The sequence below is a fragment of the Puma concolor genome, chromosome E1, assembly GCF_028749965.1.
Source record: "Puma concolor isolate L17-30 chromosome E1, mPumCon1.1.hap2, whole genome shotgun sequence".
Taxonomy (NCBI): Eukaryota; Metazoa; Chordata; class Mammalia; order Carnivora; family Felidae; genus Puma; species Puma concolor.
In genome coordinates, this window is record NC_141680.1 from 13,829,850 (window position 1) to 13,855,846 (window position 25,997).

At 53.5% G+C, this 25,997-nt stretch overlaps 2 protein-coding genes across 5 annotated transcripts in view; both read left to right on the top strand.

Annotated features, from left to right (window-relative positions):
* Positions 1 to 5,437: 5,437 nt before the first annotated feature.
* Positions 5,438 to 21,758, top strand: P2RX1 (purinergic receptor P2X 1). Of its 2 annotated transcripts, XM_025917218.2 has the most exons (12): positions 5,440 to 5,850; positions 14,713 to 14,860; positions 15,152 to 15,223; positions 15,666 to 15,735; positions 15,984 to 16,080; positions 16,380 to 16,460; positions 16,720 to 16,861; positions 18,846 to 18,973; positions 19,392 to 19,482; positions 19,910 to 19,975; positions 20,319 to 20,420; positions 20,533 to 21,758. In XM_025917218.2, exons 1-12 carry the CDS (start codon positions 5,714 to 5,716, stop codon positions 20,596 to 20,598), a joined length of 1,200 nt encoding a protein of 399 aa, XP_025773003.1. In that variant the 5' UTR covers positions 5,440 to 5,713; the 3' UTR covers positions 20,599 to 21,758. The 2 variants fall into 2 exon arrangements, with proteins under 2 accessions (XP_025773011.1, XP_025773003.1); XM_025917226.2 differs by lacking the exon at positions 16,380 to 16,460 and having other exon boundaries at positions 5,438 to 5,850.
* A 3,701-nt stretch (positions 21,759 to 25,459) lies between these two features.
* CAMKK1 (calcium/calmodulin dependent protein kinase kinase 1) overlaps positions 25,460 to 25,997 on the top strand; it is a 28,869-nt gene continuing 28,331 nt past the window's right edge. For 2 of the 3 annotated variants that reach the window (XM_025915670.2, XM_086686271.1), the window contains exon 1: positions 25,476 to 25,613. The gene's annotated coding sequence lies outside the window, so the exon portion shown is untranslated. Of the gene's footprint in view, positions 25,614 to 25,997 lie in introns of all 3 variants that reach the window. The other variant, XM_086686270.1, reaches the window with a different exon arrangement.

Here is a 25,997-nt window from a genome sequence, read left to right on the forward strand (position 1 = left end):
CCAGCTATACCCACCTCACCTCTGGGAACAAGAGTCGAGGTCTGGGGTTCCCACATTGCCAGCCAGGGATTGCCCTCTTCCTCTGAGATAAGGCACTGACTTCCCCAGCCACTCCCAAATGGCAGAGACACAACTCTGCTCCTCACAGGGACAGCACTTGATAGTTGGTGCATGTGTTCAAACCCCCTGCACATGTTAAGACTCACATGTCATCAGTGAGGAAACAGGCTGGGAGGGGTTTACGACTTGGTCTGGGGCAGAGCTAGGCCTGGAACCTAAATATCAGGGACCTCCAGCCCTGACTATTCTGTGGGTCCTGAATCTCTCCCTGAGGTTTCTCGCTCTGCTTCCTTGCCCTCCTTGAACCCCAAGGATGCCTTCAATTTCTGACCCTTCCAAGCCCAGCTCAAAGGCACCTCTCCATGGCTTCCTTCAGCTCACATTGTCCAAGACCCTTTGAGAGGCTGCTTGATATTAACTCCTGACTCACCCAGGTGACCCTGCCCTCTGGGAGCAGGGGCTCTGCAAAAGGAATAGCTGTGCATCCCCATCTCCCTGATTTTCTTCCTCTGTAGGGAAGATTCATTCATGAAGTTTCTGTATCTAATCCTTTGCCCAGCTGCCTTGGGAAGGGAAATCAGGCCCTGCCCACAGAGCCAGAGACAGGACTGACTTTGGAATTTGCGAGCTGAGTACAAAATGAAAATGCGGAGCCCTTTGTTTAAAAAGTGAGAGTTTCATAACAGTGACAGCAGAGCATTAAAACCAAGACCAGGGCCTTTCTGAGCATGGGGTCCAGTGCACCTTCGTAGAGCACACATCCATGAAGCCAGCCATGACTGGAAGAGACAGAACTCGCCCTTAGGAGCTCCTAGACTTTATGTGGGGGGAAGGGCAAGATTTGGCACACGGCTCACAGCTGGAGCCAAGGATGGGCAGGATGCTTCCTTCTGCGTGGTCCATCACTAGGACCTCTCAGATCCCCAAACCTCTGCATACTCTGCATCTCCCTCGGTGCCCAGCCAGCTCCTTGAGATGGGCCAAGCCAGGGGTTAGGGCTCCATTTTACAGATAAAAGATCCCCAAGACTCTGAGAGCCTGACTATGTAGCTGATTTCCTCATGATGTATAGGCAGAGCGTGGAGCTAAGATGGGCTTGGGGGGCTTGCTTAGGAGACAGGGCAGCTCCAGGACTTCCATCAGCTGCTGGAGGTCATGGGCAGGCCGGCTTCACCTCTGCCCCTACCCAAGCCTGCACAAATCCAGCCTTGCCAGCCCACAGCATGGAGCCTGGCAGGTCAGGATGGAGCAGCCAAGGTAAACAGAGGTTTCCTACCTCACAGCCACTCACCCAAGAGGGAGTTCTGGGGCAAGCCCCGGCTCACTTTGCACTGGCTCAGGGATGGCAGCTGCCAAAATGTCCGTGGCCTTGTCCTGCCCCCTCCATTGGCCCATGTTGTGCCCCCCAATGCCTCCCATGCTACACCCCTCACAGGGGTAGGAGAGACCTCGTTGGGGCCGCACCGGGAGAAATGGAGGTACAAAGTCAGAAAATGACCTAACGTCCATACAAAGAACTGAACTCAACTGTCTGTGGCAGCTTTACTCATCACAGCCCCAAACCGAACACAACCCAAATGACCATCAACGGGGGAAGGACAACAAGCTGTGGTATGTCCATACGACAGAATACTTCTCAGTGAAAAAAAGGAGCAAGCTATTGATATATGCCACAGCATGGATGAAGCTTAAAACCCTTGTGCTGAGTGAAAGAAGCTCATACTGTGCAATTCCACCTCCATGAAATTCTAGAAAAAGCAAAACAAATCTAGTGACAACACAGATCAGTAATTGGCTGGGGGTTGGGGAGAGATTGACAGCAAAAGAACAGGAGGGAACATTCTAAGGTGACAGATGACGGGTGGGGGTGGGGGTTACATGCATTTGTCAAAACTCATCAAACTCTGTGCCTAAAATGGGTACATTTTATTGTATGTCAGTTACTCCTCAATACAGTTGGATTTAGAAGAAAAGATGGAGGTAGGAGCCCGAGGAGGTGGGTGGGCATGTGGCTGCCTTGTGGGTGTAAAAGTTTCAGCAACATCAGGAGGCAAGGAGACAAGCCTCCCAAGGAGCGCTCAGTGTTTAGGGGGCAGGGACCTAGGTCGGCCCAAGGAGTCCTCATATTCCAGGGGCAGGAAGTGGATGGGGACCAAGAGGAAATGACTCAAAAGGATGGAGGAGAACCAGGGGGTTGTGATGCCTCAGATGCTGGGGAGAAGGGGCTCCGGCCAGGTCATGGCCCACAGCTGGGGAGGTTAGAAGAGGCCAGAGAAGCAGTGCAAGGTCTGGGAGAGGCCAACCATGAGGACCCCTGCTGTGGCCTCCCCATAAATGCCTGCCCCTACAACCTCCCCTTGACAGTGTCTGTACACTGGCCCAGAGCCCTGTTCTGGCCATCACCTAAGGAGTCGAGTGGCGTTGAGCGAGCCCTGGGACACCGACGGGCCCGGTGTGGGGGACTGGCCTGAACTCTTCAAGCAGAGGTGTTATCCCTGCAACTCTGGGACCCTGAATGGCTAAGGAGACCATTGGAATCTGTGCTGACCCCCTTGAGGGCCTGGGCTGGCCTCCAGGACGGACACAGGCCCCCTCTACACTCCATAGAGTGGCTAAATTTAGCCAGGCAGAGGAGGCTGTCCTGGGGCTGAGGGCTTGGCAGCACTGCTTTGTCTCCCTACAAGGTCTGGCCCAATACCAGAGCCAGCCACTTGGCCTTTGGGCTTATAAGGTCTGGCAGCTCTCAAATACTGGAGTCTTGGGGTGGGCTCTGGGCCAAGCTCTCAGACTTTGGGGAGCCTCCTTTCCAGCCACTGGCCGGCATGGGAGCTACTTAGGCAAGGCACTCAATTTCTAGAGCCTCAGTTTCCTTATCTGTAAAATGGGGGTTTCGGTGCTTACATCACAGGGCTGTTTTAAATAAAATCTGTGGAGTGTGAAAGCACCACGTCCCCTGTAAACTCTGACCCCTGCCCTGCCCACCCCTGCTCCCCACAATGCCTAGAACAATCACAGATGTCTGTCCCTGGGGATGCTGGAGTGGGGGCAAGGGCGGGAAAACATAGTCCTGGATGGAAAGATGCATTTTAGAACCAGTGAAAGATGCATTGATCCTATCAGCTGCCTCTCTTACTCTGGCAAAGTTACTAGGAAAAAAGAGATCTGGGAAGAGAAACGCAATTGCTTTTACTTCTTTTTCTTTGGGGCGTGCTCTAGATTTCATATGAAATATGAATGAAATAATCCTCATGACAGTCTGTTCAAATGAAATAATCCTCCATGACAGTCTGTTTTCTGAATGTCAGGGTCAGAACTGAGGCTCTAACAGGAGCAGATGTGTGTGCTCCAAGCAAGGGTGTCTGAGTAGCTAAGGAGACCCATTGGAGCCTTGTGCCGAAACCCCTTGAGGGCCTGGGCTGGCCTCCGATGAGCAGAGGCCCCCTCTGCACCCCACCGGCCACTAAATTTAGCCAGGCAAAGGAAGCCATCTGTCCATTGGTCCATCTGTCTGTCAGCAAGGCTGGCTCCTTGGAACGGGGCAGAGGGGAGAAGAAGGAGGAGGAGGTGGAGGAGGTCACGGTGATGGTATCCAAAGGGCAGATACAGATTGGAGGATGACTGCCTGAATTCCTTTGCCCCCTCCTCCTCCCCTCACCTAAGTGCCGGCTGCCCTCCTTAATATCCAGGAATCATGGGAGGAGAGGGACACAGAGATGGCTCAGGTAATGCCAGCATCCACCCCGGCTCTTCATCACAAGCAATTCATGTCCTGGGACCTGCTATTCCAAGAGCCACGGGATCAGCTGGAAAGAGAATAGGCCCTTTTGTGTGGGATCAAGACCAGGCCGAGGGGATGTGATCCCCTTAGGTCTGGCTCCCAGCATCTCTGGATTTTTTTGCTTAGAAAATCCCAGGACATGGTTCTGGCCTGCCCTGCTTGACGGTGGCATTGGACACACAGTTGAGTCTGAGACTGGCGAGACTGATCTGTCTGAAAGGGGGATTGGCCCAGGGTGCTGCAAGAGGCCACGGACCTGCCCTCGGTTGGGGCCTTTGCCATCCAGAGAGCAGCTCTGTTCAGGCACACCTGGGATTTCCAGCCCTTGGGTCTGGTTCCCTGACTAGAGCAATTTCCCAGCTAATTTCCCAGCCATGAAGGAGACTCTTATCAGCCCTCAGGGTGAGGCAGTTTGGACTGCAGGGGAGCGCCCCACACCCCTGGGACACCCAGCCTCCACCTCCCACCTCTAGAGGAAGTCCCAAGGACACCTGGCCTGGTTTGAGGGGCAGCCAGCAAGGCCTTCCTGCTTCAAGCTGAAGCCTCCAGTACCACCCAGGGTGAGCTTGGGCAATTCATTTCTCTTCTCTGAGCTCATTTCTTCATCTGCAAAACAAGGCATGGGGTTGGAGGAGGCCTCTGGCTCTAGGGCTCCAAAAGCGAACATGAGGCCTCTGCCCCATCCCAGTCCCCGGGGCCTTGCATTCCTGCCCTGAGCTGGGGTTGAAGACAGGGATACAGAGGGGCTCTGGTTTTTGTTTTTGTTTGTTTTTTTTTTTGTCCTCAGCATTATTGGGACTCACCTGGCTAGGGCCTCTACCTATGAAAGAAATCCATTATCATCCCCATTTCACAGATAAGGACACAAGCTCAGACAGGTGAGGCAAATAACCCAAGCCCTCACAGGCAGCTAGTGGCAAAGCCAAGGATATTAACCAAGGCCGTCTGCTGTCAGGCTTACCCGGATGCATCTGAGGGAGCCCAATGGCAATGTGTAACTGATGTGGCCCTTGACTCTTCTAGGCACTTGCCTCCCTCTGCTTGTTTCAGGGAGGTGGAGGCCTGGCTAGGACAGGACAGGGCAGGTGATGGGAGAGGAGAGGTAAGCTATAGAGATGCCAGCCCAATGCTAAGGTTGACTGGGCACAGCCAGGCTTGGACTCGGACAGGTGGATGGAAGGTGGTCTACAAGGACAGAGGTGGGGGTCCTGTCACAGGCTCTGGAAGTATCAGGTAGCTGGACCAGAAATGTCCTACGTCCTCTTCTGCTCTCCTGGCCGCAAACCTCCCAGGGACTGAGCTCCCCACCTGGGGCCACAGGTAGAGTGAGAAGGATGTTTGGATATGGGGATGGATCCCCGGTTTGGGGAGGGCTTCAGCCTGAGGCCACTCCACCCAAGCCCTTGGCCCTGTTCTGTTCTGTTCTGCCAGGTTCGTTGGGGGTTGACAGCTTTATCTTTGCCTTGTGACGAGTGGCCTGTGGTTTTCCTGCCAACAGCTTCTGTTTCCGGAGGCTCAGCAGGGCCTAGGCGGAGCCAGGAGGGGCAGTGGGGCTGGGCCTGGGTGGCCCCACTAGCCCCGCCCCCATCCATCTTTGGGAATTTATTTGTCCACAGACAGGGCTGGCCCACAGTCCATTGCCTGCCAGGGGCCAAGAGCTGCTCTGACCACCCAAGGACTCTCCTTCTCAATCCAAATGCCTCCAACTAACCCCTGACTCCTGACCTCTGGCCCCAAGCTGCCTTGCCCTACCCTTCCTAAGGGACCAGGAAACCCCTAGAAGCTCCACTGTAGACGTGGGCGTTGACGCTGGTCTCACCTCAAGAGCAAAGGCTGTGCAAGGCGCTCAGTTCTCAGCCCCTAGCCTGGCCCACCATGGCACAGCGGCTCCAGGATGAGCTGTCTGCTTTCTTCTTTGAGTATGACACTCCCCGAATGGTGCTCGTGCGCAACAAGAAGGTGGGCGTCGTCTTCCGCCTGATCCAGTTCGTGGTTCTGGTCTACGTCATCGGGTGAGTCTGGGCCCCCTAACTGCCACCCTCTTGCACCAGCTCCCAACCTGGGCCTTTTCTCCAGGCTTGGGGATGCCCCCCAGGATCCCAATGAGCCCCTCTTTCTCTCCATCGGTTGTCATCCTCCGTGACAAACTGTAGTGCTATTCAGAAAGAATGGAAGCCTGATAACTCACTGTCAAGATGGGGACACTAAGGTAGAGAAGGGAAGCCTTGCTCTGGGTCATATGGTGAACAAGAAGCAAAGCCGTTGGGTTCTAAGGAACTGACTCACTGTTAACAGTCTCTCAAGTGGTGAGTGGTGCTGGAGGCCAGGGCCCCAGCAAACCACATCCAAGTCTTACTTCTGACCACCCAGCCACGCTGGCCACTACTAAGAGATGGAGGCCGCACCCCATTTTATAGGCCAAAGAGGGAAAGGCCCTGCTTCCACCTGCCCCGCCTAAATTAGAGGCATCCTGCAATATTTGAGACCCCCAGAGCAAAGAAACTTCCAAATTCAGAACACCTGACACCTAAACGGCGGCATGTCAGGCAGAGGTTGGAGGTCAGTTCAGGTTGCAGGGATGACTCCTCCTTTATGGGCATCTTGAGACCTGTCCCGCTGAGGCAGAAGTAAGGTGAGAGTCCCCTGCAGTCTGGCTGTCCTGGGAACTGTGCAAAGGCCATCTTCTTAAGATCAGCCTTGCTGTCCCAGAAGCCAAGACAGGCCTGGCAGGGGCTTACCCATGTGTGTGCTTGTGTGAGCACGTGTGTGTGTGTGTGTGTGTGTGTGTGTGTGTGGTGTATGTATCTGTGTTGTACCTAGAGCTCTGTGTGGATGCACGTGTTCTCATGTGTCTGGGCATGTGCCTACTGGGTGTGTCCCTGGGGTTGGGTATCCACATGATGCATGTCCTGTGGCTGAAGTGGCTAGGTACCTTACGTGTTCATCCCTACATGTGTGTGGAGGTGGGGAGATCACCATGTCCACTCACAGTGATGCTGCAAAGGGTTCTTGAAGGCCCCAGGGCCACTGAAAGGGTTTCAGCTCCTGCTGAGGGGTTGAGGGATGCCCGGCAGAATCATTTTGCTCTGTGATTCTGAGGGCCGTGCCCCTCTGCTCTCCATATCCCCATTTTTGTTGTGGGACCAAACCAGGACTGCTGACTGGAGCCCAGGGCAGGCTGACCAGGAGGCCAAACAGTGACCATATCTCTCTGGTCCCTCCAGGGCCTCTGTTATCCAAAACAGCCTTCCCATCTGGCCCCCAAGGTCTTAAAGCTGGTCAGGTGGAGTCAGAGCCAGGACCTAGGCCTCTGATACCTTCAGCCTCTGCCTCCCTGCTGCTCACAGACCAGTTTGACATCTGCAGTGTCATGTGAGCTCTTCCAGAAAGGAGCAGTGGATCCCAGCTAGAACTGAGACCTCCTGCCCCCAAGACTTAATGCTGCCTTCTCCTTTCCCACCTCACACGGGCTCTGAGAACTTTGCAGTGAGGCACTGATGCTATGATGCCAGGCACAGGACAGGCTTAAAAGTTCATCCTTAGCTGCACTCCTGATCCTCCAGGGAAAAGAGAGGTTGCCCACCCAGGCCCAGCCCATCCTTCACCCAAAGAGATGGGAGACGGTTGTCCTCACTGTGACCCCCGTGGCTCCCTATTTCTGCTTTCAGGTCAGCACTGGGACCAGCGCCAGGACCCTCTTGTGTGTTGGTCACAGCCTGTCAGAGGGAAAGGGACAGTCCTCCCCTCCCACCACCCCACCCCTAGCTGCACCATATGCCCCGAGCCACCATTCAGTCCTGAACACATACTTCCAGTAACAGGGACCTGCCTACTTCCCTCCTTCCTTTCCTCCCTCCCAAGGACAGTCTACTCAGTTTCCAAATGGATGTGGCCTCCTCAGCGTTGGTGATGCTCAGAGACAATGAGTGATTTAGTGTGGATCTCACAACTAGAAAGAGGCTGAACCAGCTCTGAATCCAGCTGCAAGTTTCCAAAGTTGGCCTTGAGATCCTGAAAAGGAAACATCCACAGAGAGGGGTACCGACTTGCCCAGGCGTATAGCAGAGAGAGGAAGGCAGGGTGTCCTATGATACCCACCCCCCCACAACCCCACCCACAAGCCCAGACGTCCGACTCCTGCTGTCTCTGGCACCCTCATCTGGCCACTGCCCACTGCTTCGCTAACCACTCAGCTGGAGATGGAAACCAGCCTGGACTTGGTCTTACTATCTCAGGTTTCAAGTTCCCAGCTGTTCCACAAAACAAGGGCGGGGAGATCCCCTCTAAAGATATTGTACACAGGCGCATTCCTGAGGAGGAATGGCCTTTCTTTACTTACCCACCCCCCCTTCCCAAGGCCGCTGTCTGTCTGGTCCTGTGGTTGCTGTAGGGTACAAAAGGGAGCATGGGAGAAGAGCCAGACTTCTGCATTCCAGAGACAAGGGCACAAACAAGATGGGGGATGGACGGACAGAGAGACAGACCTGGACAGAGGGACAGACATTGGAGCACAACCATTCTGACGAAGAGACAGGTCCTGAGACTTAGAGATGGAGAATTACTGAGATGGAGGCAGAGAGGCTGAGATGCTGAGAACCCGAACAGACTCTGAGGAGGGAAACTGAGGCTGTGTTCTCTATCAGTCACACTCTTCTGGGAAGTCCATGGCAAGTGGAGCGAGCAAGTGGGCCTGAGGCCCCAGCGGGCTGAACTAAGCTGTTACTCTTTTTGGCTCAAATTAAAATGGTTAATTTGTGGGGCGCCTGGGTGACTTAGTTGGTTAAGCATCCAACTCTTGATTTTGACTCAGGTCATGATCTTGCAGTCTGAGATCAAGCCCTGGGTTGGTCTCTGCACTGAGTGTGGAGCCTGCTTGGGATTCTCTCTCTCCCTGTCTCTCTGCCCCTCCCCTGCTGTGTTCTCTCTCTCTCTCTCTCTCTCTCTCTCTCTCTCACACACACACACACACACAAAGTAAATAAATAAACATAAAATATTTTTAAATGGTTAATTTGCAGTTAGAACTATCTCCTGGGTGGTGATGCGCTCTCTGGAACTCAGCATATAGGCTGTGGGCTGTCATCCATGACCTATCAGGCCCATCCATATAAGGAGCATACTGGGATATGTCCCTGCCTGGAGGGCTCTGGTTTGGAGAAGAGAGAGGTCTGGCTGCAGCTCACAGGAGAGTCCCAGTGGGATTTGTGAATGCTGCTTGGTAAGAGTAGTGTGGGAAGGCTTCCTGAAAGAGGCAACACAGTGGCGGAACCACCTTGAGCAAAAAAGCCTAGGGGCTATAGTCCAGGAAAGCCTGTTCTTGGCTTTCCTAACCCCCTGTGCACCTCCACACGGAGTGCTTGAGAATTTCACATGCTTCTAAGATTTTCAGATGAATCCTGGAACACACCAATCAGGGATTAGGATAGATACAAATTATTGCTGGGAAAAATGGATTCAGGGACATTTCTACAGCATCTTCTCTGTGCCTATTTCTGTGTTGGGCTCCATGAGAAAAAGGTGGGGTACAGGGTAGGCAAAGGAAAAATGAGGAGTGAAGAATGAGTTGGCCAGGACTTCTTTGGTTCCTAGTGAAGAGTGGGGCTATTGAGTGGTTTATATAACTGGAAAAAAAAATCAAAGCAGGATTTGGGCCTGGCTGGATCCTCCATGATGAGAGCACAGGAAGAGAAAGTTCCACAGGGAAATGGTGGGGAGTTCAGGTTGGTCCCACTTAGGTTCTCCAAAGAAGCCAGGATCTTCTCCCCTTCCCCACTCTGCCATCCTCTGGGCTTCATTCTTAGGCAGTCTCTCTGTCCTCATGGTGGCAAAATGTCCCCCAGCAACTCCAGGCTGATGTCCCACCAGCTTAGCCATCATTGGGGCATAAGACTGTATCATTTTCCAGAGTTCCAGCAAAAGTCCCAGATCCAACTCTTACTGGCAGGGGTTAGGTCAAGGGCCTACCACAAAACCAATTGTTATGGTCAAGGAAATGAGATACTCTGGTTAGTAGAGTCTGGTTGTGTGACTACATGGTCCAGGCACTCATGCTGGAAAGCAAGGTATGGTCAAAGGTCCTGGGGCAGGAAAGGAACAGCAAAAGAGTCACTAGGATTAGTCTGTGGATAATGAGAGAACTGAAGGGAAAGGAAGTGGAGGGTGAGAACAGCCACTGATCCAGGCCTCTGAACGCCAGGCTGAGGAACATGGGGAGCCATAGAGGGTAGTGGGGAGCCATAGAAGGATGTCTATCAGGGGAAGGTCCAGGGCAGGCAGGTGTTGGGGTGGGGGTGGAGGCCAGAAGTGGGCAGCTGTGAAGAGGCAGCAGTGATAAGAGGACAGGATTACACCATGCCCAGGCAGAAGCAGTGACCAGAAAGACAGAAGTGGTCACCCTAGTGGGCCCCACACCAGGGAGGTATGTGTGGAGGGAGCACCCACTGCTTAGTTTCGGCACATCATCGCTGCAGGCGGACATGGGCCCAGATCAGCCAGAGTTTTTGACTTCTCAAGAGCAGGGGGAGATTGGAATTTATGGGCAAAAGGAACCTCTTGGTGTTTAGAAGTGGGTGACTCATTAAAACTGTTTAAAAACACAAATTGTCAGCCTGACTTACCTGCAGACTGCAGGTTGATTAACCTCTGAACACTCAGCATGGGTCCCAGCTGTGAATTCAGTCCTTCTCATGCCTGGAGTCTGGTCTTAGCCCTCCCCAAGGCTTCTGTGCCCCGTAGCATGTGCCTGGGCTGGTCACCTGCTGCCTACAGTCCATGGGTACACCTTGTGTCCCATGAGCCACAACCTACCCTCCCATCCCATGCCCAAGTTCCCTTGGCATCTGCCCCAAAGAATGTGGGGATAATGGAGAACGAGGGTGTGAGGATGATACCTGGGCTTTGAGGGGGATACAGTAGGTATGGTGCCGTCCTCCAAGATGAAGGCACCAGAGGGGCAAGTTCTATGGGGACATGAGGCATTCAGGTTGGTCCCACTGAATTTTTGTTTTGAGATAGAAGTCAAATGCCATAACATTCACCCTTTAAAAATATACAACTCCGTGGTTTTAGTATAATCACACAGTTGTACAACCACCACTATCTAGGTCCACAAAATATTCACGAGTCCAAAAAAGAAAGCCTACACTTCTTAGCAATCACCCTCCATTCTTTCTCTCTCTACAGCCTATTTTGCCTACTCTGGACATTTCATATAAATAAAATCATATAATATGTGGCCTTTCCCATCTGGCTTCTTTCACTTAACACAATATTTATTAGGTTCATCCATGTTGGTTGTAACATGTATCAGTAGTTCATTCCTTTTTCTGGCTGAATAATATTCCACTGTATGGACATACCACATTTGGTTTGTTCATTCATCAGTGTATGGTCATGTGGGTTGTTTCCGCTTTTGCCTCTTATGAATAATGTTGCTGTGAACACTTGTATACAAGTGTTCTTGTATACAAGTGTTCATACAGACATATTTTCAGTTCTGTTGGGCACATACCTAGGGGTGGAATTGCTGAGTCAATGGCAATTCCATGTTTAACTTTTTGAGGAATTGCCTGTTTTGAAAAGGGTTGAGTTTGAGTTTGAGGTGCCTGTGTGATATCTGGGGTGAGGGACCAAGAAACAGGGAAGGAATGTGTGTCACAAAGCAGTGGGCCATGTAGACATGTATGTAAGTTCCTTGAGTGCAGAATTTTGGTTTGTTTTGTTCACTTCTGTATTTTTAGTGCCTAGAACAGTGAGTAAATAACAAATAAGTAAGTATTTGTTGAATCACTAAATGAATGTGTGGAATTAGATCTCTCAGGAGAGGTGCAGAAGTAGGGATAAAAACCTGGGAACACAATGTATCTGTGACAGCTCGCACGAGGTTCTGTCTGGGCTGAGGATGGCAGCCAGGGCCATGGGGGCAGGTGGACATTTAGAGAGAAATCACTGACTTGAGACAGTGAAAATAAGAGAATTATTTATTACATGCCTACTGCATGGTCATTTCCTTAAAGAGAACTCATGGGAACATCCCCTAGTCACCTAGACTTGTTTTCTTCCTGGGGCCCAGCCCACAGTTGAGTGCATGGTAGGGCCTTGCTCATATTTGTTGAATGAACAGCATTTTTGAGGTAGGTGCCACCAACTCTGTTTTACTGAGAAAGCCAGGACTCAGAGGTTTTGTCCTTAGCCTGGTGAGGCTAAAGTCACACAGCTGCCAAGTGGCAGTGCCGATACCCTAATCTTGGCTTCTATTCCCTGGGGGTGGGGGGGGGGGGCACTTGGGCAGTCCCTCTTGGCCAGTCCACTATGTGCCGTCTTCCATGAGGGGCTGTCTGAGAAAAGACTCGGGACAGGGTATTGCTGAGGATGAGGTGGAAAGAATGAGAAAGATAATGTCTGGAAAAGGAGGGACTTCTGAAGATGTTCATGTCTTTGGCATCAGACCCCCTTGATGGTGACAGCTAGGCCAGGTCAAGGTAAGCATGGGGGCGGGGGGCTGATGCCACGGTTAATCCATTATTATCAGAACCGAGGTCATTGATGTCAGATTGACTTTACCATTTTACCCCCATGATTGACAGTCCACGGGGGCGGGCCTAGCCGAGAGTGACTGTATCAGTCCCTGCACACAGCCGTGGTGTGGCTCCACTCTCCTGCCTCCTAGCAGACATGCTGATGCTGGGCTGATCAGTGGAGAGGGGCAGAGACCTGGGCCGGGACCTCAAGCCTGGGGTCTGCCCCTGACTCGGGAAGGACACTCCCTCAGACCTCCGTTTCCCCATCTATACTGTAAGGAGTTGGTATTGGACCCAGAGAGAAATTCTATTGAGATGTTGGATGGGGGCGGCAGAGAGGGAGGCCTGTGACCCTCTTATAGGGGATCAGGACATGGAGCAGCTCCCCATCACCCCCAACAGCTCCTCTGAGCTTGGGCATGAATCCAGAATCGTCCCTGGAGGAAAGAGGTTAAGGAGGGTGGCAGTAGGTGATGTCCCCAAGTCTCCCTGATGAGGCTGGAAGCACTGAGGACTCGAGGCCTTTGTCATGCCTCACCTGTTTCCATCTGGGACCTGCAGGGGGCAGCAGTGACCATGCTTAGGCTTGGGGGCACCTCCAGAGCCAGGCTGAGGGAGGGACTTAGAGAAGATGAAGAATGGACTATGGGACGGGAGAGGGACGGACGGGTGTGATGACTTCTGGGCCCTGGGGCAGGAAGACAGCCCCCAAAAAGCTAGCACTGACTCTGGGACTAAGATGCCCAGAGAATTGCTATCAGGCCTGAGCTCTGGGACGCAGGAGAGAGGCTTTGAGCTCTGCTTGGACAGGTGGGCTGAGGGTAGGGTGAGGGATGAAGGGGATATAAACATACCTGCCTACAGTCAGACACAGCCACAGGTGTGCTTACAGATTTCCCCTGGAGATACATAGCTACACACTCTGACGGGCACCACACATGGACAAACACACACACACAGAGTTACCCTGAATCTCCATGCAGTCTCTCCTGAAGGAAATGGGGCATACCCAGGATCCTCAGTTGTTAAGTAACAGAAACCAAACCCAAATTGGCTTAAATAAAGAAAGGGAATTTATTAGCTAATGTAACAGAAAAGTCCAGAAGTAAATTTTTTTAACATGCCTCAGGCATGGCTAGATCCAGGAGCTCAACCATTATCAGGAGGCTGCCCTCTCCATCTCCTGGCCTGACTTCCCTCTAAGTTGGCTTCATTCTCAGGTTTACTCTCTCTGTGAGGTAGCAAAATGCCTAACCTTAGTTTTGGTCTTATAGCTACATTGTTTTGCTATCCTGCAGAAAGGATGTCTCTTTCCCAGTAATTCCCAGAAAAACCCTGGCCTCATTGCTGAAACTCCCCAGGTTGTGTGTCCATCTTTAGACCCATCACTGTTGCTAGGGCGATGGAACATTGATTGGCAAGCCTTGGTCGTGTGCCCCACCCTCCAGCCCCCAAGGTTAGGACGGAGGTAAATTTCACTGAACCTCCCAGATAGAAAGTGAAGAACCTAAAGCAACAGGGGTTCTTCATGCTGGAAGGGAAGGCCAGAATGTCCCAAGACAGCTGGGAGGCCTCCAGCCTGAGTCACTCCCACAAAGGCCTCAAATGGAGCCAGATAACACAAGCTCTTCAGAGGGCCACTTGCCCCCCTCTGTTTCTCTTCCAGTCCCCCTTGCCAGGGGCTCCCAGCATGGCTGAGATAATCATAGCTAATGTCTCTACAGCACTTACCGCACCTGCCAGTCCCCACTCTAAGTGATCTATGTGCATTAAGTCACAACAAGTACTATTGGTACTATTATTATTATTCCCATTTTACAGATGAGGAAACTGAGGCATAGAGGGATTGAAGAGTTTATCCCAAATCACACAGCCATGGGTAGTGTAGCTGGGGTTCCAATGCAGGCTCTTGGGCACCAAATACCAGGTTCTCAGCCATCATGCTCTGCTAGGTCTCAGTGGGAGAATCTTAGGAAGGAAGGAGAACTCTGGCATAAGGATTATGGTCTCAGAAGCTTGGCCTCCAGGCTCCAGAAAATCCTGCTTCTTGGAAAAGGATCTGAGAGAGTCCTTCAGCGGTTCTCCTCCCTGGGAATTAGTATTTTCCCGGGGAAAAGCAGGGTGGAACTTCAGGTACAGGCCAGCTCAAGGAGGCAGGTGAGGCTCTCCTGCCCCCAGCCCAAGATGTTAGCTTTAGGAGCAAAGAGTGGCTCAGAGATGCTTCTGGAGACAGGAGGGCAAAGGATTTGACATGTCTAGCCGGTGCCAGCAAGGGTAGCAGCCCATGTAACCTCAAGCCATCTTTGAATGGTTCTGCCCAGCTCTGGTCGTTTTAACCCCCAAAACACTCCACAGGTGGGTGTTTGTCTACGAGAAAGGCTACCAGACCTCAAGTGGCCTCATCAGCAGCGTGTCTGTGAAACTCAAGGGTCTGGCCGTGACACAGCTCCCAGGCCTGGGCCCCCAAGTCTGGGATGTAGCTGACTACGTCTTCCCAGCCCAGGTGAGCTGGCTCAGGAATACACCTTCCACCCACAGGGCCTGGTTCAGAGCAGGATTGGACTCTGTCCAATAACAGATGGGACCAGTTCAGCTCCTAGCTCCCTCTGGGCCTCAGCTTCCCTAACCAGCAAAAACAGGTTGTTATATCATCCCACTCTGCCATCATCGGTTATGGAGGCTGCTGGGTATCGTGTGGATTCTAGGGGCTTGTTGGAGCCGTGCTTGGGTTCTGGGGGGTGCTGTTCTCCCAACTCAGAGCCCTGGTCTCCCCTCCCCTGCCCCTCACTTCCAGGGGGACAGCTCCTTTGTGATCATGACGAATTTCATTGCAACCCCCCGGCAGGCTCAAGGCTACTGTGCAGAGGTGAGGACTGCTACCATCCCCTCTCCCCGCTTCCTGGACCCAGGGAAAAGTAACATGGAAGAGAAGGTCCCCCTGGGGGTTGAAGATAGGATTCCCAAGGAGACTGCAGTGGTGAAATTTTAGGCATAGACTCACACAAAGTAACAATCCGAGATTTCCCTCCCATCTGTGTGTCAAGCAAGATGCTGAGCCTCAGTGCTCACCCAATCCCCAAACCCTAACGTCCCTGTACCCTGCCAGCTGACACTGGTAATAGGGCAGCTGGACATGAGCCCAGAAGGGTCCTGGGAGGGGTCTGGGGGGAGGAGGAAGCTGTAAGCAAAGTTCACCCCAAGGTGCTCCAAGATTGCCCCACGACTTCCCTAGGGCCCTGGGGGTGAGAGGAGAGTTTCTTAGAACCCTACCCAAGGGGCCTAGGACCAGCAACTCTCCCTTCCCTTAGCACCCGGAAGGGGGCATATGCACAAATGACACTGGCTGCACCCCAGGGAAGGCAGAAAGGAAGGCCCAAGGTAAGCTCAGCCTCCTCCTGTCCCCCTGCACAGCCCTGAAGCTCCAAGCTTCCTCCACCAGCAGATCCTTCCTGCTCTCTCCCTTGCTGCCATCCTAGCCTTGGCCTACCCTGTCCCAGACCCAGACACATTTCTGTCCTCAGGTTTCTGCTCTCGGGTGTCCCATCACTGGGGGCTCTTGTGGATGAGGGGCCTCCTCTGTATCCCCAGCTTGGGATGAGCACCCACGGGTTCCTCCCTTGCTCCAGGTATCCGCACAGGCAAGTGTGTGGCCTTCAATGACACTGTGCAGACATGTGAGATCTTTGGCTGGTGTCCCGTGGAGGTGGACGACAACGTCCCACGGTAATGCCTTATCCATCCAGGGAGCTAGAAGCAGGTTCCCTAACCCAGACAGAGGGGCATCTGGATCCAGTTCTGGAAACGATCTGTCCTGCCTTCTTCCAACCCCACCCTTACCCCATCTGTATGGCCCAAGCCAATGATCCCCCTGGCCCCTGGTCATTCAGCATACCCATCCCCCACAAAGCCAAGGCCACAGGAAGATCCCATAGGTTATCACACCCCCACACCCATGACAAACTCTGGTGGGCGCATGGGGGACTCCTGGGGAGGGGGCAGTGAGTGAGTGCAGTCTCCTCCAGCCCTGCCCTTCTCCAAGAAGCCGAGAACTTCACTCTCTTCATCAAGAACAGCATCAGCTTTCCACGCTTCAAGGTCAACAGGTTTGTGGGAAAAGGGGGCAGAAATGCAGGAGCCCCTCGAGGCTGTTCCAGCTGGTCTTGACTGTCTCTGTCACCTTCTACTCTTGCTGATTTCACTCTGGAGACAGAAGCCTGAGCTGGGCCCCTCGGGTGGGCTGCTTTTAGTCTCCAAGGGCGGGGTTTAGTGGAATTTGTGACGGATCCCCAGAGCTTTAGGGCATGGTGGGCAACCTCCCAGCTGGCATTCTGCGGCCACTGATGCTCTCCACTCCCATTATAGGCGCAACCTGGTGGAAGAGGTGGATGCGGCCTACATGAGGACCTGCCTGTATCACAAGGCCTTGCACCCACTGTGCCCCGTCTTCAAGCTTGGCTATGTGGTACAAGAGTCAGGACAGAATTTTAGCACCCTGGCTGAAAAGGTATGGTGCCAGGCGAGTGAGGAAGGCTGGGTCCTGGGATCATCAGGTCAACAAAGGCTTTTATTTTTATTTTATTTTTTTTTTTAATTTTTTTTTCAACGTTTATTTATTTTTGGGACAGAGAGAGACAGAGCATGAACGGGGGAGGGGCAGAGAGAGAGGGAGACACAGAATGGGAAACAGGCTCCAGGCTCTGAGCCATCAGCCCAGAGCCCGACGCGGGGCTCGAACTCACGGACCGCGAGATCGTGACCTGGCTGAAGTCGGACGCTTAACCAACTGCGCCACCCAGGCGCCCCAACAAAGGCTTTTAAGTGGCAGGTGATGCCCCCCTCCAGCCTCTCTGGTGAGGGCTGAGTATATATATGCATCTATTCCCTAATATTGGGCACTCCTGAGGGTCAGGCCTGAGTCCTCAGCCAGCCTGGCATGGACCTGACACGGAGGAGGCACCCAGAATGATTGGATGTGGGCAGATCTTATCACCTGGATGTTTGCTGAGGTCACACTGTTTTTTAAATATTAGATAAAAGCAGCTTGAATTCCATGACCCATGGCCCTGAGAAATCCTGCACCCTGCCCAGGATTCCTGGGAATTCCAGAAGCTGGAATTTGCACAGTCACCTGGGGCTCCGAGAGAAGCAGTACCTTATAAGGAGCGCAGACCTATCTGACTGGGTTCAAATCCTGTCTCTGCCCCTAACGAGCAATGTGACCTCAGACTAGTCTTTTACCTTGAGTGTGACTGAGCTTTTGCACCTACACAGTGGGTACAGTAACAGTACCAGGCTCAGGGGGGTTGTCTTGAGGATCAAGTGAGCTCACGCGTGGGACAGCACTTCAGTGCTGCCTGGCATGTGGCAACCCCCCCCCCCACCCCGTACATGTTCCCACATGATCATTATCATCCTTCTCCTGCAGGTGCCCATTTAGGGCAGGAAATCAGCTTCTTTTCTGTGATATCACACATACACACACAACACGTCTAGCACAGGGGCCAGCAAACTTTTTCTTTAAAGGGCCAGAGAGTAAGTATTTTCAGTGTCGCAGGCTGTATGGACCGTGTTGCAATCACTCAAGTCAGCTGCTGTAGGGCAAAAGCAGCCACGGACGATACGCAGACAGACTCGGCCCTCTGGCTTCAGCTTGCCAAACCCTGGAGGGGGTTACACTGTAGCAACACATGCCACCAAAAGCTGAATGTTGGACCTCCCTGTCCCTAAAATCTCCCCATCACCTGCACTTCTTACCCCTCCCCATCATCTACAGATGCCTGCGTATCTGCCTCCTGCTTAGTTGCCCAGATCTCCTCTCACTCTGACCCCTTCCCAGCACTCCTGTTGCTCAGCCTAACCCCGCGTGTCCCTGATTCTTGCCTTGCCCAGAGGAGCTTTACTTGTTCAAGTTTTCTCTTCCTAGCCCAGGTCTTGACAGACTCACTATTCAACATGGTTGCCTTCCATGCTGTGACTTTCACTAGGAACTCAGGAGTCAGTGACAAATGAGACAGCCAGCCCCACCTTCATGGAGCATACAGTCTTAGAAGAGATGGGCTAATAATCACACGAAATAAATATATGATTTCAAGGTGGCAAATGTTCCAGGAGAAAACACAGAGGGAATAACAGGCACACATTTGAGACTGGAAGGTGTGGTTAAGGAAGACCCCTCAGAGAAGGTGACCACAAGATAAGAAAGAGCCAGCCTTTTGGAACTAAGGGAACTTTATGTGCAAAGGCCCTGAGGTAGAAAGAACTTGGTGTGTTCTAGAAACCATCGGAAAGTTGAAGTGTGATGGATGGGAGGTGGGGCCAGCGAAACTGACAGGACCTTCACCCTGAAGCAGCTTCTCGAAGTCTCTTCCCGAACAAACCAAAATTGCTCCCCCCACCCCCCGCCCCACTCAAGAGATTGCTGGCATCAGCATAAGACAGGAGTTTCTTGATCCCAAAATCCTGGATCTTAAACACCCGTGTCCCTGCAGGGCGGCGTGGTAGGCATCACCATTGACTGGAACTGTGACCTGGACTGGCAGGTACAGCACTGCAAGCCCATCTACGAGTTCCACGGACTGTATGAGGAGAAAAACCTGTCTCCAGGCTTCAATTTCAGGTGCCTGTCCCCCTGAACAGGTGCACCCAATTTCAGGTGCAGGACCCCACCGGTGCACCCTTCCTTGGGGTCCCAGAACCCCTTGAGGCCAAGCGAGTGTGCCCAGGAAGGAAGCAGAGGAAGCAGAGGAAGCCGGGCAGCTCCCATTCTCCTGGGACTGGCCAAGCAGGGAGCCCGCAGGGAACAGGACCTTGGCAGCCTGAGCTCCGCCCTTTGAGGCCCGCCTGGCCAGGGCTGGCAGGGGAAATTGCCGACCTCAGGAGTTAGGGTGAAGGTTGAACACAGCATTCCTGGAATGAATGTTGGGGGGCATGGGACTGTCCTCACAAACCTCTGAGGGCTCCTGCTGAGCTCTGAGAACACCGGACCTGAAACTGTTCTCCATCACTCATTTCTGCAACCTCACCCTTTCCCCAAGGTTTGCCAGGCACTTCGTGGAAAACGGGACCAACCACCGGCACCTCTTCAAGGTGTTTGGGATTCGCTTTGACATTCTCGTGGATGGCAAGGTGAGTGTCCGGTGCGAGGGACAGCCAGAGACACAATCTCAGTTCCCGTGAGTGCTTGTTGGGGGTCCACGGTTATGGACAACGGGAAGTTGACTGGGCTTCATTCAGTATTTTTACTTCTAATAACAGATGGACCCGGATACCTGCTGAGGGCAGGTCTTTCCAGTCTGTGACCTCACCTCCTCCGCTACCTCCCTGTATCCAGGGAGGCAGAGCCAAGGTCAAAACCCAGTGCTTCTAACCAGCAGCTGGGTCCCCATGTAGAGCTAGAGCTGTGGGGAGCAGTCTGTGGGGCCAGCTGATGGCGGGGGTGGGGGCAGATGGGGAGCCCCTTGCCCCAGGTCTGGCCTTAGGGTTTCTGAGAAAGGCCGCTTCTACCTGGCTCCTTCTGACTGTTAATTCTTCTCTCCCTGGGCCCTGCCACCAGGCTGGGAAGTTTGACATCATCCCCACAATGACGACCATCGGCTCTGGGATTGGCATCTTTGGAGTGGTAAGTGTTAGAATCACGGGGCCAATGTGCCAGGGGTTAGTCCCTCCTCCACATCTCGGTGGCAGCCAAGTCTCTCACCCCTACGGTGCCTATCCCACTGCCTCAGACCCACAGTATGTCTGCAGAAACTGAGGCCCAGAGCTGGGGCAGGACAGAGGTGGGCTGGGATGATCTTGATGCCCTGAGGGAACAACAGAGCATCATCCCCGCCCCCCTCCTTCAAAACCTAAGGTGTGGATAGGGCAGGACTGAGCCAGGCCCCCACAGCCAGTAGGGACTGATGTGGGCTGTGGAGGGCTCGGTCCTCGCCACCATGTTATATCCACTGTCTTGCTGCCCTCAGGCCACGGTTCTCTGTGACCTGCTGCTGCTCCACATCCTGCCCAAGAGGCACTACTACAAGCAGAAGAAGTTCAAGTATGCGGAGGACATGGGGCCAGGGGCGGTAAGAGAATCCCTGAGTTGGGCCTATCTGAGGTCTTAGGCCCATGTGTCTGTGTTGGGGGGCCAGCTGCTTCCCTGGGGCTGACTTTTTATCCCCTCCAATGCTTACACAGGGGGAGCATGACCCCGCGGCCACCAGCTCCACCCTGGGCCTGCAGGACAACATGAAGACATCCTGACCCTCGGCCCCTGACTCCTAACCGGACACAGCATGACACTTCAGGCGGGGGCCCTGGTGGGGTCCCAGCCAGGACACAGAGGTCTCCTCAGGAGCTCTCCAACCTCTTAGCCAGGCAGACACTAGGTTGCCTGCGGCTCAGCGTGGACACTGGGAGAGACCTGTGCAATTCTGGGCTCTGGCCCCAACTCCGCAACCTCCAAGGGAGCTTCACCCAGCCTCAGCCACTCCTGGTCTAGAGCAGCTGGGGCTGGGCAAGGCTCCTCTCACACTCCTGTGTCAGAGAAGTGTGCTTCTCTCTCTGGGCCCTCACGCTACCCCACTGCCTCACGTCTCTAGATCCATGCTTTCCCATATGGCAGACACTAGCCATGATGACAATTTAAATTTATATTAACTTAAATTGAATAAAATACAAAATTCAGTTCCTAAAACTAGCCACATCACAACTGCTAAATAGACACATGTGTCTAGTGGCTGCCATATTGAACCACATAGAATATTGCAGAAAGTTCCATTGGACGGCTCTGCATAAGCCCCATTTCTTACTGGCCCCAGATTTTCCTAGGGAGCTTATCGACAGTGCAGGCACCTGGGGCCACCTCAGACCTCCTCAACCAGAATCTGTAGGGCTGGCCACAGATCTGTAAGGATGGAAAACTCCAGACCATTTTCAGGATATAAGTTCAAGAATTGCCTCTGATTAGGTATCAGATTCAGCCTGGGCCTGCATGGCCTCGCAGATGCAGGTACTGAGCAGGTGTACGGTGTGTTTATAAGCCACGTGGTGTCTCACGTACACACCCCCACACACATACTCATCCACATGCACACCCCCTTCCCATCCACACTCTGTTTTTGAACAGCTAGAGCCCTGCAAACACAACCATGTAAACGTACCTATGCCCTTGAGTACAGACACATGGTCCATGCCACAGCACCTCCATGGGGATATGCTTCTCCCCAAGTATGTCAGGCTGAGACCGTCCCTTCTAGCCATGAATCCTTACTCAGCTACCTCGGGTTGGGGTGGAGACCTGGCCAAATCCTGGGCTTCCTACTCCTGTCCCAGCCTCAGCGCCTAAGGCCTGCCCAGTTCTGTTTGAACACAAGGTCTGGGGAAAGTGAGGGGCGGAGTACAATAAAAGGAATGAGGACAAACCTCTGCCTTCTGTACTTTTCCCCACTTTTCCCTCTCTGAAACTAGGTGTCCCCATCTGTGAAATGTGGGGGGCCGAGTTGAGAGATCTCTGAGGTCCTCTGCATCTCTTGGTAGACAGTGGTGAGCCAATATTTACGTCTTCAGTCCTCCAGTCCAGTACTGGAGGTCGGCTCACCTCTGTCCATGGGCCACTGTACCCGAACATTGGAGCTCTTCCTGGTCCTCCATATGCCCCTCCCACAGCTTCGAGAGGCCTGGCACTCGTACAAGCAGATACCCTCAGAAGTGGCCTCATGACAGCAAGGATAAGACTGGGGCTGGCTGTCCCAGGAGGGAGGTCTGAGAGAATCCCAAAGAGAGGAGGAAGGTCTTGAATGGAGGCAGTGTGGAGGGATTCTCCAGGGGCTCTGCTGTGACAAGACCTGCACGCTAGACTTATGGCCAGGCAGCATCTCTGGGAACCCCCCCCCCCCCCACCATCACCGTGCTCTATCTAGACCCATGCTGTCCAATAGCAATGATGGAAACATTATCTGTGCAGCCCAAAATAGTATTCGCTAACCACATGTGGCCACGGGATACTTAAAACGTGGCTAGTACAACCAAGGAACTTAATTTTTAATTGTATTCACTATTTTTTAAGTTTACTTATTTATTTTGAGAGAGTGTGCGCGTGAGCATGCAAGCAGGGGGAGGCGCAGAGAGAGAGGGAGAGAGAACATCCCAAGCAGGCTCTGCACTGTCAGCGCAAGCCAGACGTGGGCTTGATCTCACGAACCATAAGGTCATGACCTGAGACGAAATCAGGATTTGGACACTTAACTGACTGAGCGACCCAGGAGCCTCTCATTTTATTCACTTTTAATTACTTTAAATCACCACATGTGGCTAGCGGCAGTAAGAAATGATATTGGATGACACAGGCTAGCCCCTCCCCTGTCCTTCAGGCCTTTGGCTTTCTACCCTCTTCCCCAGCCAAGAACCATCCCTCAGATTTTACAAGACAGGAATTCCTTCTTCTTCCCTCCGTTCCTTCTCCAGTCCTACCTGCTTTTGCAACTCCTGCCCTCTTCCCTCCTGAATGAGCAGAGGATTCCTCCTTTGTATCCAACCCTTCTATCTAGCCCAGAGGCCTCCGGGTAGAGGCTGCCTCTCTTTTCTGCCAATACCTGCATTTGCTCCTCCTTTCTGCCTCCTCCGGGCCCTTGTTCTTCTGCAGTTCTGCGTGCTCTCCCTTCACTGCCACTGTTCCAGAAAGACCCACATTTCTACACTTCCTTCTGCATCCCACCCTGTGCAGCTGGTCTCCAGCGGCCACCCCCACTTCTCCTAAATGCCCTTGGCAAAGTTACCAACAGCGTCCTTGCTGCCAAATCCAAGCAGACACTTCAGCCCGTATCCTGCTTGGCCTGTCAGCCTCTGACACTGTTGACCAAGCCCTCCTTTGTTAAAAGATTTCCTTCCAACAGCTCCTAGGACCCACCCTCTCCTGAATTTCCAGCCAGACCAGTACACAAAGAAAAGACAGTTTTCAATTGCAGCTTTGCCAAGGGTCACTGTATGTCCTTAGGCAAGTTGCTTAACTCTCCAAGCTCCTCTACAAGGCAGGGATAATAATAGCCTCTACTCAGGTTGGGGTAAGATATGTAAGGTGCCTAGCACAGAGCCTGGCACACCAGTAGTGCTCTGCCTCTCCATCTAGCCTCTCTTTCAATAGTGGGGTCAACTAGTTGTCCCTGGATATCTAGTCTACAGTGATGCTACCCTTGGTTCTTAGTTGGGTATGTGGCTGCCTAGAATGGAAACTGCATTTCCCAGTCTCCTCTTGCACCTGGGTCTGGCCATGTGAGTGTTTTAGCTAATGGGATGAAAGTGGAAGTATCATGTGACACCTTTTGGGACCTTTCCTTAAAAGAAAACTGGTGCAGATCCTTTGCCCTCTTCTTCATCCTTGTCTTCATCCACTGCAAGGGATGCATATGTGACAACTGGAGCTCTAGCCATTATCCTGAACCATGAGGACGAGAGTCATGCCAAGGGGTTGCTGGAGTGGAAAGGGCATGGAAAGAGCCACATCTGGAAGGTCTTTGTGGAACACAGCTGACATACTAGCCTTGGACAATCTTCTCTGAGGCTTATATGGGGATTTCTGTTACCTAAGTCAAAACTGATCCTACCTGGTACAGAAATCTTTCCCCCTTAAAAGCAACTGCTCCGTCCTTGGCGTCTGCTTTATTTGCTCTGAGTTATCTCACCCTTTCCCATGGCTCTACTTACCATCAGGGGTCTTTTCTGACAACTTCCAAAAGTGTCTTTCTGGTCCAGCCCTCTTTCCTAAACTCTACTCTCACATATCCAACCCAAGTGCCATATCTAATTATTCATTAGACAAACATCTTTTGAGCACCTACATGCTCACGATGTGTCAGACAGTATGCTGGGTGAATCAGACACAGACCTTGTCCAGAGGGGGAATAGGCAGGTAAACGAATGCTGAGTACAGGGCAGTCCCTAGGAGGGGCTGCTAAGCCATGCTGGGTAGTGAGGAGGTCATAGGGAAGAGCTCCTGGCAGAAGGGACATTGAACCAAGCCCTGAAAGGAGTTAGACAGGCAGGTGGTTAGGACTGAGGTCATGGAGGTCTTGTTGAGACCTATTCTCAGAATACCGGTGAGCCACAGAAGATTCCTAAGCAGGAGCTGAATGGAGAAAGACTAGTCGTAGGAGTGAGACTGGAGGCCAAAGAAGAGGCTGCTGCAGCAATCCAGGTGCAGCAAGATGGTGGCCTGAGCTAACATAGAGGCAGAGAGCCGGTGAGAAGTGGATGGTTTCCAGCCATGTTTAAGAGGCAGTGTCAACAGGACTGGTTGCCGGGAGGGGTAGGCTAGGGTGACTCCCAGCTTTCTGGCTCCCGACTGAGACAGGGACACAAGAGGCCAGGTTTGGGGGAGTGACATGGGGCTCTGTTTTGGGCAGGTGGTGGGGTGAGGTGCCAGAGGATTCACAAGGGAACTTTGCATAATTGAACCAAGAATTGGTGAGCAATCCCGAGGAGAGGGATGGGGGTGGTTGGAATCCCTAGGAATTGCCCCTGTGAAGGTCAGAACGTCCTATTGAGTTCTTTCCATCCCGTCCGCTCCAGCTAGGCCATTCCTGCCGCCTGTTCATAGAGCCCTTCCCCAAACATGAATCCAACTATGACCCCAACACTCTGTGATAAACCACTTCGCTTTCCCCTACCCCCCACCCAGCAGAAGGCTCAAGTCCTGAGTCTCCCATTCTTGGCCTTTTCCCCTGGCGCCCAACCTCTGCCGCATCCCGCAGTCGCGGATCTCACTTTGCCCCTCACCTAGTAAGCGCCGCGCACCTCCACCCCCAACTACCCACCCGCGAAGCGCCCATGCCCCAGCCAGGCCGAGACGGGAGGAGACAAAAGGTTTGGGGAGGTAAGCCCTCGGACCTCGCAGGCCCGGCTAAGAGGCCCAGACCGCGGCTTGGAGGGATTTGGGGGGAGCCCAGGCGGCCTTAATTGGGGCGACGGGGGCGTGAGGAGGTCCAGCCCCACCGCAGGGGGAGGGGCCCCTCTTGAGCCCTTACCCGCCGTGGCCCCTCCCCTCCAGGAGCCGGGCAGGAGTCCCCGGCACTGATTGGGCGGCGCCGCGGGCGGCGGAGCCGGACCAATGAGCGAGGGCCGGGCGCGGCGGCGAGCGAGGGAGGGAGCGCTGTCTGGAGGAGCGGCGCCTGCAGTCTGAGCTCCGCGATCCCAGCCCTGGCCAGGCGGGTGGGGCGGGGCGCGAGCCGCGGGAGCGAGCCTGGTCGCCCGCCGGGCCGCGGAGACTGTCGCCGGGCGCCGAGGTAGGGGTTGGTGGGGAGGGGACCAGGGGCAGGGAGCGGGAGGGGACGAACACCTGAACGTCTGCTCGGCGGAGCCTGCAGGGAAGAGGGACGGTCTATGAGGCCTCGTCTAACGAGGGCAGCTGGGACCGCATCGGTGCGGGGATCCTTCCCCCTTTTGGGGGGCCGGATCTACTGGGTGCGTTCCGGAGCCTGCTTCTGTCGGCGCCGGCAGCCGGGACCGCATCTATGCGGGCGCCCCGCCGTCTGCGTCCCTTCCCCAGCTCCAGTCTGCGGGACGGCGTTCATAACCCGGCGCACTACCCACCCCCGCCCCAGCTGTGGGTGGGAGGCCGTATCTATGCGGAGTGGGCCCAGATCTGTGCACCCACGTGTGGATCTGCG

Coding starts and splice junctions, on each gene's coding strand:
- P2RX1 (XM_025917218.2), top strand. CDS start 5,714: ATGGCACAGCGGCTCCAGGATGAGCTGTCTGCTTTCTTCTTTGAGTAT. Junction 15,224..15,665: donor CTCAAGGCTACTGTGCAGAG/GTGAGGACTGCT, acceptor CCCTTCCCTTAG/CACCCGGAAGGGGGCATATG. Junction 19,976..20,318: donor GGATTGGCATCTTTGGAGTG/GTAAGTGTTAGA, acceptor TGCTGCCCTCAG/GCCACGGTTCTCTGTGACCT.